Source organism: Panthera uncia, chromosome C2 (genome assembly GCF_023721935.1).
Source record: "Panthera uncia isolate 11264 chromosome C2, Puncia_PCG_1.0, whole genome shotgun sequence".
Classification (NCBI taxonomy): domain Eukaryota; kingdom Metazoa; phylum Chordata; class Mammalia; order Carnivora; family Felidae; genus Panthera; species Panthera uncia.
In genome coordinates this window covers 63,911,141-63,926,413 of record NC_064810.1, presented here as the reverse complement: position 1 = coordinate 63,926,413, position 15,273 = coordinate 63,911,141, and the positions used below count along the sequence as shown (strand labels likewise).

At 38.0% G+C, this 15,273-nt stretch overlaps 1 protein-coding gene across 5 annotated transcripts in view; it reads left to right on the top strand.

Moving 5' to 3' along the window:
• The window catches only part of IGSF11 (immunoglobulin superfamily member 11), a 193,437-nt gene that overhangs the window by 51,162 nt on the left and 127,002 nt on the right, over positions 1 to 15,273 (top strand). The window contains exon 1 of one of the 5 annotated variants that reach the window (XM_049628227.1): positions 14,346 to 14,701. The exons of the other annotated variants lie outside the window; for them this stretch is intronic. Within the exon in view, the coding sequence (XP_049484184.1) occupies positions 14,650 to 14,701 (52 nt within the window). The 5' untranslated portion in view covers positions 14,346 to 14,649. Of the gene's footprint in view, positions 1 to 14,345; positions 14,702 to 15,273 lie in introns of those variants that run through there. 5 annotated transcript variants of the gene reach the window in all.

The window sequence follows — 15,273 nt, the reverse complement described above, 5'->3', positions numbered from 1 at the left end:
GGTACTCAATAAACAGTTCAGGAAAGGCTGAGGAAAAGAGGAGAACCAGAGACAGACCTGAGTTTTATTAAAACTGAACTAGTCCCAACCCAGTCAGTACTTGGTTGGATTGAGGTAATCACTCTCTCCTCCTATATACTAGTAAAGGACAGAAAAACCCTTTTTGGTGAAGAATAACATTATTTGGAGCATTTGTGTTTCTTTAAATACACAGAACTTGGCATACCATAAAAAAAAACTGCTAGGCATATAATGAAGCAAGACAAATAGGGCCTATAATTAAGATTAAAAGAAGACAGTTGAGTAGGGCCACATTGAAGTTTGCAGACAAAGAATTGTAATAACTGTGATTAATATGTTTAAGAAAATAAAGGAAAACATGGCCAAAGTGATGAAATGATGGAAAATCTCACTAGATATTTGTTATATATAAAAATTAAAATGGACATATATAAGTAAAAAAAATACAGTATCTGAAATTAATAACTCAATAAATAGATTTTGTGATATTAGACACAGCTGAACACAGGCTTAGTAAACTGGAAGACAATTCAAGAGAAAATATCCAAGTTGAAGCACAGAGAGACACAAGAATGGAGAGAACAAAACAGTGTAAAAAATGTGTATTGTAATTTAGCTCTCTGAAAACAGAAAGTCTTGATTTGTAATGGTATAACTTACTACCATGATATAGATGCTGTCACCATGGCTGATTTCAAGCAACTATTATCACAATAGTCATATCACAAAATACCTGAATATTTAAAAATTGACTTTGCAAGCTGGTAAAAGCTAGTTGTACTGCACTCTTCATATGAATTACACTCAGAAGCTCTAAAATATGTTAGGAACACAGAAAAAGAATAGAATGGGATAGAAGCAACCTTTGAAAAGATTATAGCTGAGAATATCCAAAGCTTTTAAGGTAAATCAAGCCGTGGATTAAAGAACTCAGCCCACTACAAGCATGATAAATACAAAGAATACTACACAAAGAATACTGCACCTCACTGTAAGACTGTTGCAAACGAAGGTGTAATAGGCTGGATAGTGATGCCCAAAGTGATCTATCCATGTCATAACTCTCAAAACCTCTGAGTGTTGTCTTGCTTGGAAAAAGGGTTTCACAGATGTAATTAAATTAGGATTTTGGAATGAGCACATTATCCTGGATTATTTAATTCTGGTGGACCCTAACTATTATCTTGTTATTTTTTCACCATTGTAACAAAAAGGTAAATACCAATTACTTGCATCAGTCATTAAAAAGATGGTATTACTATGCTGGTGCCTGGGTGGCTCAGATGGTTAAATGTCCGACTTCGGCTCAGGTCATGATCTCATGGTTCTTGAGTTCAAGCCCCACATTGGGCTCTCTGCTGCCAGTACAGAGCCTGCTTCAGATCCTCTGTCCTCCTCTCTCTCTCCCCCTCCCCTTCTTGGGCGTGTTTGCTCTTTTGTCTCTCAAAAATAAATAAACATTAAAAAAATTTTTTAAGATGATATTACTATGGATTTTATAGACATCAAATATACATTAAGAGACTATTATGAATTTGGAGCCAATAAATTTGGATAAAATGGATAGATTTTTGAAAAATAACAACTAACCAAAGCTGCCAGAGAATATATAGAAAACCTGAATAGTGTGACATTAATTAAAAAGATTGCCCATGAAGAAACAATTTTACATAGTGAAAACCCAGGTTTGATGGATACACAAGTAAATTCTCACAAACATTTATGTAAGAAACAAAACAAGTATTTCACAAATTCTGTTTTAAAATAGAGACAGAGGAGTACCCTCCTACTTTATATGAGGCCAGTATAAACTTTATTCTAAAACTAAAAGGATATTGCAAGAAAATTTTCAGTCTTTCTCATGAATGTAGATGCAAAAATTCTTAAAAAGCACTTTAAAAAATCCAGCTGTATGTAAAAAGGATAAAAGCAAATGGCCAGTGGAATTTATTTCACAGACACAATTAATTGTCACTTAGTAACCACAACTCAGTTAAGGTAACTCACACATTATTAAGAAAAAAAAAGAAAGGTCATGCTCATTGCAACAAATATAAAGAAAGCATTTCAGAAATTTTAAGAGATTAATGATTTTTAAAAATCTTGGCAAACATGGAATAAAATAGAATTTCTTAACTTGATAAATATATTTATTAAAAAACCTATATGTGGCATCATATTAAATGATGAAATATTCACAATTCTTCCTCTGATACTGGATGTGAGACAAGGAGGCCTACTACCAACACTTCCATTCAACATTTTCTGGAGGTCTTAGGCAGTGCGATAGGGTAAGAGAAAAGAAGCAAATAAGGATTAAAAAGGAAGAAGTAAACTTATTATTTTTAGATGATGTAATTAGGTATATAGACCATTCAAAAAAATTTAGAATCAATAAGTGAATTTTGTAAGATTGTTGGAAATAAGATACACAACAGTTAAATTTTTTTCTATGTGCCAGGAAGAGACAAATAGAAAATGAAATTTGAAAAATGATACCATTTACAAAAGCATCAAAGGATTGAAGTCAACCAAATTTAGGAATAAATTTAAGTGGGAATAAATTTAACCAAAAATGTGCATACTAAATATGATCGTGAGAAATGAAAGAACCCTAACTGAATTGCTTGATCTGGCATATTCTTGGATTTGAAGAATGAATATTATGTAAAGATACCAATTTTCCTAAATTAATCTATAGTTTCAACATAATCCCAATCAAAATCCCAGGAGATTTTATTGGGGAAATTTAGGTCCTGGTTCTAAACTTCACTTGGAAGTGCAAAGGACCCAAAATAGCCAAGGCAGTCTTAAGAAACACAAAGCTGGAGGATTTATACTGCCAGATACCCAGACTACTATATATCTATAGTAATTAAGGTAGTGTACTATTGGATAAATTTCTGCATTTTCCACTAAACTGGAGGTTTCATAAGAGCAAAGACCTCTACTTAATGTATCACCAGTGCCTTAACAGGGCCTGGGATATGTAAATACAGTAAAACCACATTATACTACCCCTCAAAAGTAATTAGAATTAACATATAATAAAACTGGCAATTAATTCTTGTCCTATGTTTAGTTCTTTTGCATATTGGGAGTGTGGGGATGGGGTGGAGGCTAAAGGGCTTACTGTCTAAGGGAGGATATGGTGGGGTGATGTTAGAAGGTTAAATGGCAGGCAGATATGTCCCAGGAAGCATAGGGAATGTATATTATGTATATTGTGGTTGAGTATTCTTATATCAAGCTAATGAAACAAGTGCCAACTCACTATTACTGGGATCACTGATGCTGCTGTGAAGTACCGGTAACACAGGACTCAACTCATAAACAGTTCCATCAAAAGCCAAGCTGTAGTATGAAGTGCCACCAGGTGGCGCTAAACCACAGCTAAGACAGGAATAGATCTGGATCCAGCGATAGGACCTCTGGAATTCCTGACCAGCTAGACACTTTATTAGCCCAGTCATTTTACTAACCTTATAATAATTCAAGCATGCATTTTACATGATCTAATTGCTTCATTGCCACTTAACACATCATATGGTCATTTTTCTGTACTTGTTGAATTGATGAAGGACTGCATGAGACCTCATTAAAGGTGGAAGGACAGGGTAGGTAGGGTAGGCTGTGAGGCAAAGGTGTCTGTTGAAGTAGCAAAGCAGTGAAGTCTCTCATTTCAAAGATCTATTCAGAGGGCTTTTCAGTTTGTTCTGAGAATTAAATGAATTCAAATATTTACTTATGACTGCAAAATACAATGCAATGAAAAGTCTTTGGTGGTATATCAAGTCCACAAAATGGATATTTTATTACCATGAAGGTAGGCTTTCAAATATAAAACCAATATTATAATAATAATGGTAATAATAACAGCAGCTAACATTACTGGCCAGGCCGATTATCTGTGAAAGGTTGTAATGGGCATTTTCATTTATGCAGTAAAACCTTGAATTATGAGTAACTTGTTCTGTGAGTGTTCTGCAAGATGAGCAAACATTTCTAACAAATTCTAACTTGATAAATGAATGATGTATTACAATATGAGTAGTACGTGATGCCAAATGTCACATGACCACAACTGAGCCAATGGTTCTTGAAACTTGCTTTGATATATGAGTACTTTGGATTACAAGCATGTTTCTGGAATGAATTACGCTCTCAAACCAAGGTTTTACTGTATTCCCTCATTGAATTCTTATAACAACTTGTGAGGTAAGAATTATATCCCATTTTTATAAAGTTTATAGTTGAGGTCTAAACAGGTTAAGTGACTTTACAAAAGCCATTTAAAAATATATATAGCATTGAGCAAATCTTTTATCATTGAGAACTTCAAATACAAAATCTGTGTTTTGTATTTGCCTTATTTGTTACTAGATTTCATGAAAAATACATTGTAGAGACCTTCCAAAATCTCTGGGACAAGAAGAAATGTACTATTCCATAGTTTTGATGTGTAATTTGGAAAGAGCAGGCTATTAAAAAGCTATAATAGAATCTTGGTAAGAACCATATAGACAGGCATATAAAACCTATGTAAGGGTAGGTCTCTTAGCCTAGGTTTCCCTGCAAGCTTATCCTGAGACAAAAGTTTATGTAGAGTTAGTTTATTTAGGAAGTAATTTCAGGGAGCAGGGTTAATTGGTGAAGGATTGAAAAAGAGAGGGAGGAAAAGCTGATCAAGGATGTATTCATTTGTTGGTTACTGTTGGTTACTATTGGTCATGCCAGGGCTTTCTGAGGAGCTTGAGGAACTAAGAACTGCCCCTCCTCCACTCCCCTGGAGAATGCAAGGCAGTAGGTTGATCCATTGGCTCCCATCCCACACTGGTTAAGACTGGCCCCATCAGTGTTGACATCCCTGAGCTTCTAGGTTACACATGTTGGTCCCACCAGATTCCTGCCCGTGTCCCAGGCAGCATTGTCCTGAGCAGGGAGAGATACTTGCTGTAGGCCACAATGAAGCAAGTTACTGTCAGGTTATACCTGTGAGAAGTTGATCTGAACCTGCAGCAGAAGCCGGAACAAGAGGTGGGGCTGAGAAGATCTGAAATACACAAGAAGGGTCTCATACTCTTCCTTTAGGAATATAGGGTATTAGTGTGTGGATTTTGGTAATAATGATTAGATATATGTGGATTTTCTAAAATAATTTTAAAGCTGTGAACTGACTTATTGGAATTAAATATCTTTTAGGCCATCTAATATTTTCTTCATTGTGTTACCATAGAAACACAGCATGGCTCACTGTTTTTAATTTGAGTTCCAATTTTTATGAGTTATTACTGATTTTATTATTAATAGCACATAAAATCAAGGTATTATTTAATCTTTTAAGCTCACTAACTATAACATTTTATATTAATTTTTAAGGGGTGGTGGTATGCATTGAATTGCATAAGTGTCTTTTAAGAAAGAGTGTTCATTAACAACAGATTCAGAAGGCAGGCTAAAATCTGAACAAACAATTCTTTAGTATTAAAAAGTAGCAGAAATAGTACCAATTCCAAATTGCCAGTCAGGTTGCTATTCAAATAGAGGTATTAGGATATAGTTGAAAGAATACTGCCCTTACAGTTAGAAAGGTTGGGTTTTACTCTTTGGGTTTTATTACTTAAGAATTCTATGTTTTTGATGAAGCAGTTTAAAGTTTCTCTAAATCTTGGTTTTATTCATCTGGAAAAATGAGGGGAAAACCACCTATCTCACAGAATTGTTGTCAGGATTTAAATGAGACTATGTTTGTTAAAGCATATAGCATGGTGCCTGGCACATAGCAAGTATGCAGAAATATGGACTGAATTTAAACCGGAAATGTACACGCAACACTGACTCTGATCCACATGCTGATCATATATGTTACCAGACTGGAGGCCATCTTTTGACCATTTCTAGTTCTCTTCATGGCTTGTTTCTTCCTATTTTTTGACCACTAGCTGAGATGTTACTGCTTTAGGAAGATAATTTCTGGCTCTAATCAAGTAGGACCTTTCTCACCTCTTTGGAAGTATAAGTTCATGAATATCTCTAACCTCCCTCTAGAGAGACAAGACCTTCAGAACACTTTAACTCTAAAGACAGTGTTCTTGGTGGCAGGCAACAGAAATTGATGATGGTTAATTAAAGCAGGAAAGGTCCAGGAGCAGAAAGCTCCTAGAAAAAACGGGAAGTCTAAAGGGTCAGAAAACAAGCAGAAACCAAAGAAGGCTAGGTTGCTGAAATTACACTATAGGAATAGTCCAGTGACAACCATTGATGATGGCACAGGTACTGGATGCCACACCTGGCATCATTGCCACAAATGTCTTTGTTCAGTGGACAGTGGAGTGAGTTCTTTATCCCTTCCTTATTCGTATCCCTTATCCCTTTCTTATCCCCGAATTTTTGTGACACCTGCTCACGATTTATAGTCCAGAGATGAACTTCTCCTGTTGGCTCAACCTTGTATTATGTGAGCACACTATAGATGCTAGGAGGTCATTTTTGGAGTCTGCATTGGAAGGTAGACTTTGGTTCCCACTGAGAATAAAACTGGGGAATTCTCTGAACATTGGAAGAGAGTCTTAATGCTTAGCAGTCAAAAAATACTTAGCAATCAAAACAATTCCCCACAGTCTACTCCTTTGAATGCCCAACATCTACCAATACTTTCCCTCCTTGTATTTATATTAAAAAATACATAATGCATGTACCTTCTCACAACTGTTAAATCGCTCAATTCCACATTAGGAGACAATTGCAAACTCTTGTTATTATTTATGGTTCCATACTTAAGTCCAGTGGTGATATCCGTTCTTCTTTTTGGGTTGTTCTTCTGTCTTGATATTCCTCTGTCTGTGGACTGACTATAAAATTATCTGCTGCTCTCACACCCTAAATAAAACAAGAAGAGGAAAGAAACAGAAAGTTAGTTAATAGTGTAAATATGTAAATGACAGAGCAAGGAACAAGATAGAGACAGAGGCTACAGACATTATTTCTGAAACAAATTATTAGGCCATACCTATTTCAACTCTGCATCTTTAAGAGATAGCATTCTTTTAGCACATTCTTAGAAAGCATTTGAGTTTCAGTGCAGAACTTGAGTCCAGAATTTGGAGATTTAAGTATGTTATTTTCTTTATTTAAGCAATGTGGTAACGTTACAAGTATTCAGCTACCCCACAGTTCATCACGCTGGTTTTACTGTTCTCTGAGAGTGGCACCCAGGTTTCTCAAAGCTTTGCCTCCAGTGTGCACTTAATAAAATGATCGTATGATTTTTTTCTTAATCTTTTAACATAGCAAATAACATTAATTTTCACATGTTAAACCGATCTTACATTCCCAAAATAAATTCAATTGGTGTGATGAATTACTCTTTTTATATATCACTGAACTTGATTTGCTAATATTCATTTGCATGATATAAATCTCTACATGATGAAAATTAACCTATCTTCCTTTCTTGCATTATCTTTGTCCATATTTGGTAATCAATATAATGCTAGCACCACAAAATGAGTTGAAGAGGATTTCCTTTTCTTTCTGTATTGTTGAATAGTTTGTAAAAGATTGGAGTTTTTTGTTCCCTGAACATTTGGTGAAACTTGCTGATAAAATTGTCTGGATCTATAGTTTTATTTATAGGAAGATTTTACACTATTGATTTAATTACCTTAATTATATGGGATTACTCATATTTTCTGTTTATTTTTGAGCAAGTATTGGTAAGTCATATTTCTCTAGGAATTTGTCCCTTTCTTGTAAGTTTTCAAATTTATTAGCATAAAATTGTTCATTATTCTCCCACTCTTTTTAATCTCCATAGCATCTTTGGTGATGTCTCCTTCTTAAATTACGCTATTATTTGATAATTAAAATATGATATTATTTCTCTCTCATTTTAAATTTTGCTTAGCCTCACCAGTGTTATTAATTTATTAAACTTTTCAAGGTACCAACTCTTGGCTGTGTTGATCTCCATATTATATGTTTTGTTTAATATTTCATTAATTTTGCCTCTTTATTAGCTTCTTCCTTCTACTCTCCTTGGACCTATTTTATTTTCTTTGTCAGACTTCATAAACTTTATCATAATTCATTTGTGTTTAAGCTTTCATCTTTTCTAACATACACATTTGAAGCCTTAAAGTTTTCCTCCAAGTATGCTAGTTGCTTTGCACAGGTTGTAATAGAAAATATTTTCATTACTGTTTTTTTCTAAATACTTTTTTAGTTTTTTTATGATATCCTCTTTGATTTTGAATTATTTAAAAGTGACTTTCTTAATATTTAAGTGTATGAGTATATATGTATTCATACTGTTATTGATATTTAGCTTAGTAACATTATGGTCAGAGAATGTGTTCTGATTGATTCCAGTCCTGTGAAGTTTCTTGAGACTTGTTTCATTCACTGATTCATTTTTTTTAAATGTTTATTCAGTGTCTACTATGTGCCAAGCAGTGTTGAAGACACTGAGAATTCAACAATGAATAAAACGGATCAAAATCCCTATTCTTGTTGGTCTTATTGGGTGTGTCTGAAAATAAATGATTATTGTATAAAATATAGAGTATGTTAGTGATGTAATGCTAAGAAAAAAATACAATAGGGAGAGGGATTTTAAAATATCTTTTCAAGTTTTATATTTTAGATAAGATGGTCAGCAAAGGCCTCACTTCAGGTGACATGTGAGAAAGACCCACAGGAAGTGAAAGGATAACTATGCAAGATCTAGGGAAACAACAATTTAGTAGGTCCCGAGGCAAATGAGGCAAATGTGTTTCTATTTGTTTAAGGAAAATTGAGGAGGTCATTGTAGTGAGAGCTGAGTGAATGAGAAGAAACTAGAAGAAGCAATTAGAGAGATAAGGAGGGACTAGATTAAGTTGGGACTTCTTAAGCAGAATAGTGCCCTCTCCACTCCCCATCTCAAGATATTCACTTACTCCCTGGAACCTAAGAATATGTTCCCTCACTTGGAAAAGGGAATTAAGATTGTAAATGGAATTAAGGCTGCCCTTCAACTGACTTGGAGATTAGGAGATTATCTTGGATTAACAAGTGGGCCCACTGTTATCACAAGGATCCTTAAATGTGGAAGCAGGAGACAGAGTCAGAGAGACAGCAATGTGGAAAGGACTTGGCCTGATGTTGGTGGCTTTGAAAATGGAGGAAGGGGGCCATAAGCCAAGGAAAGTAGGTGACCTCTAGAAGCTGTAGAAGGAAAGGAAAAGGATTCTCCAGAAAGGAGCACAGCCCTGCAGCCATCTTGATTTTAGCCCAATGAGACCCATTTTGGACTTCTGACCTCAGAACTATAATAAATTTGTGTTGTTTTATACTACTAAGTTTACAGTAATCTGTTACAGCAGCAATATAAATCTGATACAAACCTTATAATTTATAATAAAGACTTCTACTTTCACTGTGAGTGAGTCAGAAAGTCACTGGGCAGAGCAGTAATCTGATCTGATTTAATAGGAACACTCTGGATGCTGTGTTGAGAATACACTGTTGAGGAATTCCTTCCTTCATCTAGCTTTCAGCCTGACTCCCATATTTTACTGAGATCTCATCAATTCATTTAAGATTAAAAAAATAATAATTTCTCTTTTCTTTTCTAAGTCAAGGTCTCTAGTCTGTTTTGTTGCCAGAAATAGAAGTCTGAACTGCACTTTACATTAAACTATGGAAAACTCAGAATTTGAACCAACTGAAATAAGTGATTGTCAATACTACAATATATAAATCAAGTGAGAGGTTGAAGGAGATTAGTTTAGATTACTTAATACTGGTAAAGAGACTTTGAAGAATATTTGAAAATTATTTTCCTTACACTATAAGAAAGAGAATACAAAAAAGTGTGAGGTGACATAAAATGTTTCTTACGCTATTGCCCTTTTCAAATCCTAAAAAATGTATTGGCGCCATTTTCAATTTGCTGTTAGAATGAATTCAGTAGCATTTTGTCACAATGGGCCCCGCTTCAGAGAGTAACTTTGCCTGAAAATAAATGTGTTCATAACAGAAGGATTTCAAGGAAAAGAGCCAACTTTTCCCCAAATGGATGAAGATGTGAAACTTTGCTTCAGCAATATTCACAGTGGTAATAGGGATTAGGCTACGGTGAGGGGGATGGAAATGCTGTTTACCTTTGTGTGACTCCTATCTAGCACAGCTATCCTAGAGAAGTGGGCAGAAACTAATGTAAGAAACGTATCAGAAAGACTAAGCTGTCAATATATCTAGGTTGTAAATTGATCCAAAATTTGTGATGGAGATTTTGAAATAATAAATCTTTCAAATATTAAATGGTTTATTTGTATTTAACATAGAATAAACACTTATTGGCTTGTTAATTATTCTAACAATTCCATTATTATCTTTTCCACTCTTTATTATTATCTCAGAGGCTTAATTGTCTTTTCACAAAAGGGGAAGGGGGAAGAATTCCTTTCAAATTTTACTTCTAAAAGGACCAAGCTCTACTCTAGATTATACATGGTCCTAGGCAACCTCGTTTAAATAGTTACAGGATGAATTACTGGCTCAAACAAGGATCAAAAGGTATTTTCGACCTTTAAGAATGATATTCTTGGGATGCCCAAGTGGCTCAGTCAGTTAAGCATCAACTCTTGATTTTGGCTCAGGTCATGATCTCCTGGTTCATGGGATTGAGTCCTAAATCGGGGTCCAGGCTGACAGCACAGGAGCCTGTTTGGGATTGTCTCTCCCCCTCTCTCTCTGCCCACCTCCCCCAATAAAGAAATAAACTTTACTTAAAAAAATGAATGATATTCTTATAAAACATTCCATAGACATTCTCAAAAACTTAAATGCAATTAATCTTTAATTATATACATAAATGGAGAGGGATAGGTGCTATTAATAATTTAAAAGTAGCTAATTAAAAACAGTTTATACTTGGCTTTGGAAAGCCTTATAATTCCCTCCATCATTTTTCTTTCTTAATTGTTTTTCTCTTAAGCTAATATTAAAACTAATTTTCCATTCTTGAATGCAGAGTAACATTGTAGAAAGATCATCCAGCATTTTCATGGGTGGAGGATAGAAGCTGGTCTAGGATTACAATTTGAATTGGGATAATTCATATTTAGATATTTAGACGTTGACTATATTCTCATGTCATCAATGTTTTGAGCCCAAGATTATTATTACATTATGTAGCAGAAATTTTATGGGCTATTCCTATGGGAGTGGGTGGAAGTGGTAGGGGTGGGGTCTGATGTATGTTGGGGCAGCAACTGCAGTGTTCCCACAGACAGCTTTAAGACTAACCTATGGTTTATATGAAATTCTTCGATGTTGGTCTATAAAGAGCTAAAAGAAAAACACTGGTGTGGTAGGAAACAACCATAGGATGCATGTCAGAAGACCTTGGTTGCAGTTCTGCCTTGGTATGTGCAATCCCCAAAGCGTCCCTTGATCTTTTTGAGACTCAGTGTCTTACGATGTGGAGAGGGGGCAATAATACCTGCCTTACATACCCCTGGGGTTGCTGTGAAGATCCAAGCAGATAACATATGCGAAAGCATTTTGAAGTTTATAAAGTATTATACAGATGTAAGATGTTGTCTGTTGCTTTAGCACTCAGAATACTTAAGAGATTTAAAGAAATCCTACTGTGGTCATAAAGCAGATTAGGATGAAAGTGTTGGTGAAACTCATCACCACTAGTAACAAACTTACTCAAAATACATGCCAGTGGTGTTAACTCTGTGAATTGAAAAGCACCTTTATTCCCCCTGTTTCCTGTGAGTGTCCTTTTTGAAGCCTCTGTGAACAGCCCTTAGAGTTTCTAGTACTGCTGATCTGCTTCCTTTGAGTCCACCATCTACCATCTGCACCCGAGCTTCTGGGCAGACAGATTGCTGTCTGAAATCGGATCATTCTCACTCCCCCTTCAGAAGCCACACTTCTTTTTCTATTAAAAGGGCTGCTCCACCTAACTGTAAGCACTCTGTTCTCTTAATAACTCACCAGCTCCTGTTGGGTGAGGTAGAAGTACACTATGGTGACATAGAGGCAGGAGAGCGAGCTCTCTTTCTCTGATTCATAACCTTGTGGATATATCCCATGTACAATTGTAAGTTTTTTAAAGGGTGGGGGTCATATCTTATACTTTCTATTTGACCTTTAACCCAGTGTCTTACACAAGGTAGGTATTTTGTAAATGCTTGCTGAATTGATGTGCTAAGAAATGTATCAGGTAATTTGCTTTATCAGGGCTTTTCATCTAGATTATTAGGTTATTTATTTAATTAAAAAACGAATATTCTATCTCTATATTTAAATCTGGGATTATAGTAAAGTGAAGACCTGTTCTGAGTAGCACCTGCCATTTGACAGCTTCCTTGTTTTTCTCTTTATGTTACTCTTATACCCTGTTTGGCATGGGGTTTGAATGTGGAAATGTGTGCAGGACAAGATAAGGAATTGGATTGAATGTAGAAAAAAAATCTAGCTCTTGCTGTGGAGTTTAAAAGAATGAGAATGATCCCAGTGATGAAATCATAGTTGAAATCTAAAATTTCTGTTGTTAGTATCAAATAATCTGTACTGTCATATTATCATTTTCTTGCCATTAGAGATCTGGTAAGGGATTCTAACAAATTGGAGGTAGTGAGCAAAGTTTAAGCATCTTCAATTCATAATCAGAGTATATCTTTTCAGGGTATTGGTATTAAAGGTGATTGGCATTTCTTACTTTCCTTACTTAAAAACTATAGCATCAAAATTTTCAAAAAAGAAAAAAGTGCATCCATAATTCCACCATCTTGGTACTGTTATTTTTACATGTATCTTCCAATCTTTGTCCAAATGTATAGATGTTTTACATATTTGCCTTTCTCCTGTGCATACTATTTTCATTCTGAGTTGCCATGTGAGGATTATATCTGCCAGATGGGGGCTCAAAATTTCCTAATGGCCCCAAGAATCCTAATCTATGTTGCTGTAGAAATTGACGGAATAGGGGCGCCTGGGTGGCGCAGTCGGTTAAGCGTCCGACTTCAGCCAGGTCACGATCTCTGGGTCCGTGAGTTCGAGCCCCGCGTCAGGCTCTGGGCTGATGGCTCGGAGCCTGGAGCCTGTTTCCGATTCTGTGTCTCCCTCTCTCTCTGCCCCTCCCCCGTTCATGCTCTGTCTCTCTCTGTCCCAAAAAAAATAAATAAAAAACGTTGAAAAAAAAAATAAAAAAAAAAAAAAAGAAATTGACGGAATAGCCTGACATTCCCCAGGCAGGTATGTCCAAAGAATTTAGAAGTTTCCCACTAAGAGGCTGAAGCAGAAAGTGACTATGGAGCTGTTAAGACACCAGTGATACAATGGATAAGAAATGAAGATTAGTTTTTATAAGGAGAGAGGTAGGTAGATATTTAAGTAAAATAATTTCAGATGCCAAGAATGTCTCTCTTCCCACCCAACCAAAACAAACAGGAAACAAAAAATAACCCAAAGTAACAACCACCACAATACAATCACCCTCTCACTAGTGAACAAATAGTTAAAGAAAACATTTAAAACTACAACTTAAAATTTGTTTGTTTGTTTATTTGAGAGAGCGCGTGCGCAAGTGGGGGAGGGGCAGAGAGAGAGATGGGGAGACACAGAATCCCAAGCAGGCTCCAGGCTCCGAAATGTCAGCACAGAGCCCTGTTCCGGGCTCCAAATCACAAACCGCGAGACGGTGACCTGAGCCAAAGTCAGACACTTAACCGACTCAGCCAGCCAGGGGCCCCTAAAACGGCAAATTTTGAATATTAGAAGTTGAGATAAGTTTTGCTGAAAGGGCAAGAGAAGATAGAATCGGGGAGCGAGGAGCATGAAGCCCTTATGCTCTTTTAAGGAATAAAGGGTAGTCAGGAAAAAAGAAAAAAAAAAAAGCTATGGAATAGAATTAACCTCATCAATTCTTAATTTTGCTGGAATTAGGTAGGTTCTTTCAGATTATGTAGGCTACAGAAGAGGGGAATGGACAGAAATCATCTGAAAAGTACAACAGAGAAGAATCTATCTGGATGAAGGTTGTGGAAAGTCCTTCCTAGAGGACTCTGGGGATCAAGACTGACACCCACTGTTTGGAGAGTGATTCAGGGCCGGGGTGGGCCTTGACAGAAGGCTAGGAGGGCGTTCCCCGGTGGGTCCCAAGCGGCGCTCGCCCCGGCGTGCGGGGGAGGGGGTGGCACCGCGCACAGGTGGCCAAGGCAGCGCCAGCTGCGCGCCGCGCTCGCTCCGCGGGTGGGCCGCCAGGCGTCGCGGTGGAGCCGCGGTTGCCTGGGAGACCGAGCCGGGCGAGTGGGCGGCGCGGAGCGGAGCCGGAGCCGGGCTGCTGCCCTACTAGCCCGGCGAGAGTTGGGGGGGAGTGGCTCCCCCGGCGGCGCGGCAGTGCCGGCGGGTCCTGGGGCAGCGCGAGATATCCGCGGCGCTGCGGGGCTAGGCCGGCGAGCCCGGGACGCGCCTGGTCGCAGCTCAGCGTCCGCGGAGCGGAAGGGCAGAGCTGCACTTGCCTGGTCTGAGCGTCTCACGGTCCCGGCCCCGCCGGGCGGACCCGGCTGCCCCAAGAGCGCGACGAGGAGTCGGGCGGGCGGCGGGCGCGCTCCCCGCGGCCCCGGGATGACTTCTCCGGGCTACCCTCTGGCGCCTCTCCTGCTTCTTTCTCTGCACGGTGAGTAGCCCGAGCCCTCCGCTCCCGGCGGGGCCAGCCTGGGCCGGTGGGCCCGGGGGGAAACTGTGCCAGGTCCTGGGAGCCCAACTTTCCCAGGGGCCGTATTCGTTGCTATCGGCCGGGGCTCACGCGCCCACTCTCACGGCTGCTATCCCGCGGGTGCCCCCAGTCCTCACCGCGCGCGCGGCTCAGGTGTCCCAGATCCAAGAGGTGACTGCACCCGCTGCTCGTTTCCCTCTGATCGCGGACTTGCCTCTGACCCCGCCGTGCTCTTTTTAGGTAATCACTCCCTCACTTACTGGGTTCAGTGAGAAACAGTATTTCCGTTACCCGGCGGCTCCAGGAAAAATAGAGATGCCTTTAAAGTAATTCAGAAAACTTTAAACTGCAGCTTTACCATAACCTTTAACAAGCATACGCAGGTTTGGCTGAAAATGTGATCTTTGCTTTAAAAATAACTCTACAGCGTGCTACACTGTGTTCGAAAACAATTTTTTTGTACTCCAGCTTCTCCCCCAAAGCATTTAAATTGGCTTACTGAAAAAAGGTAACAATATTAGAACAGAAAGACT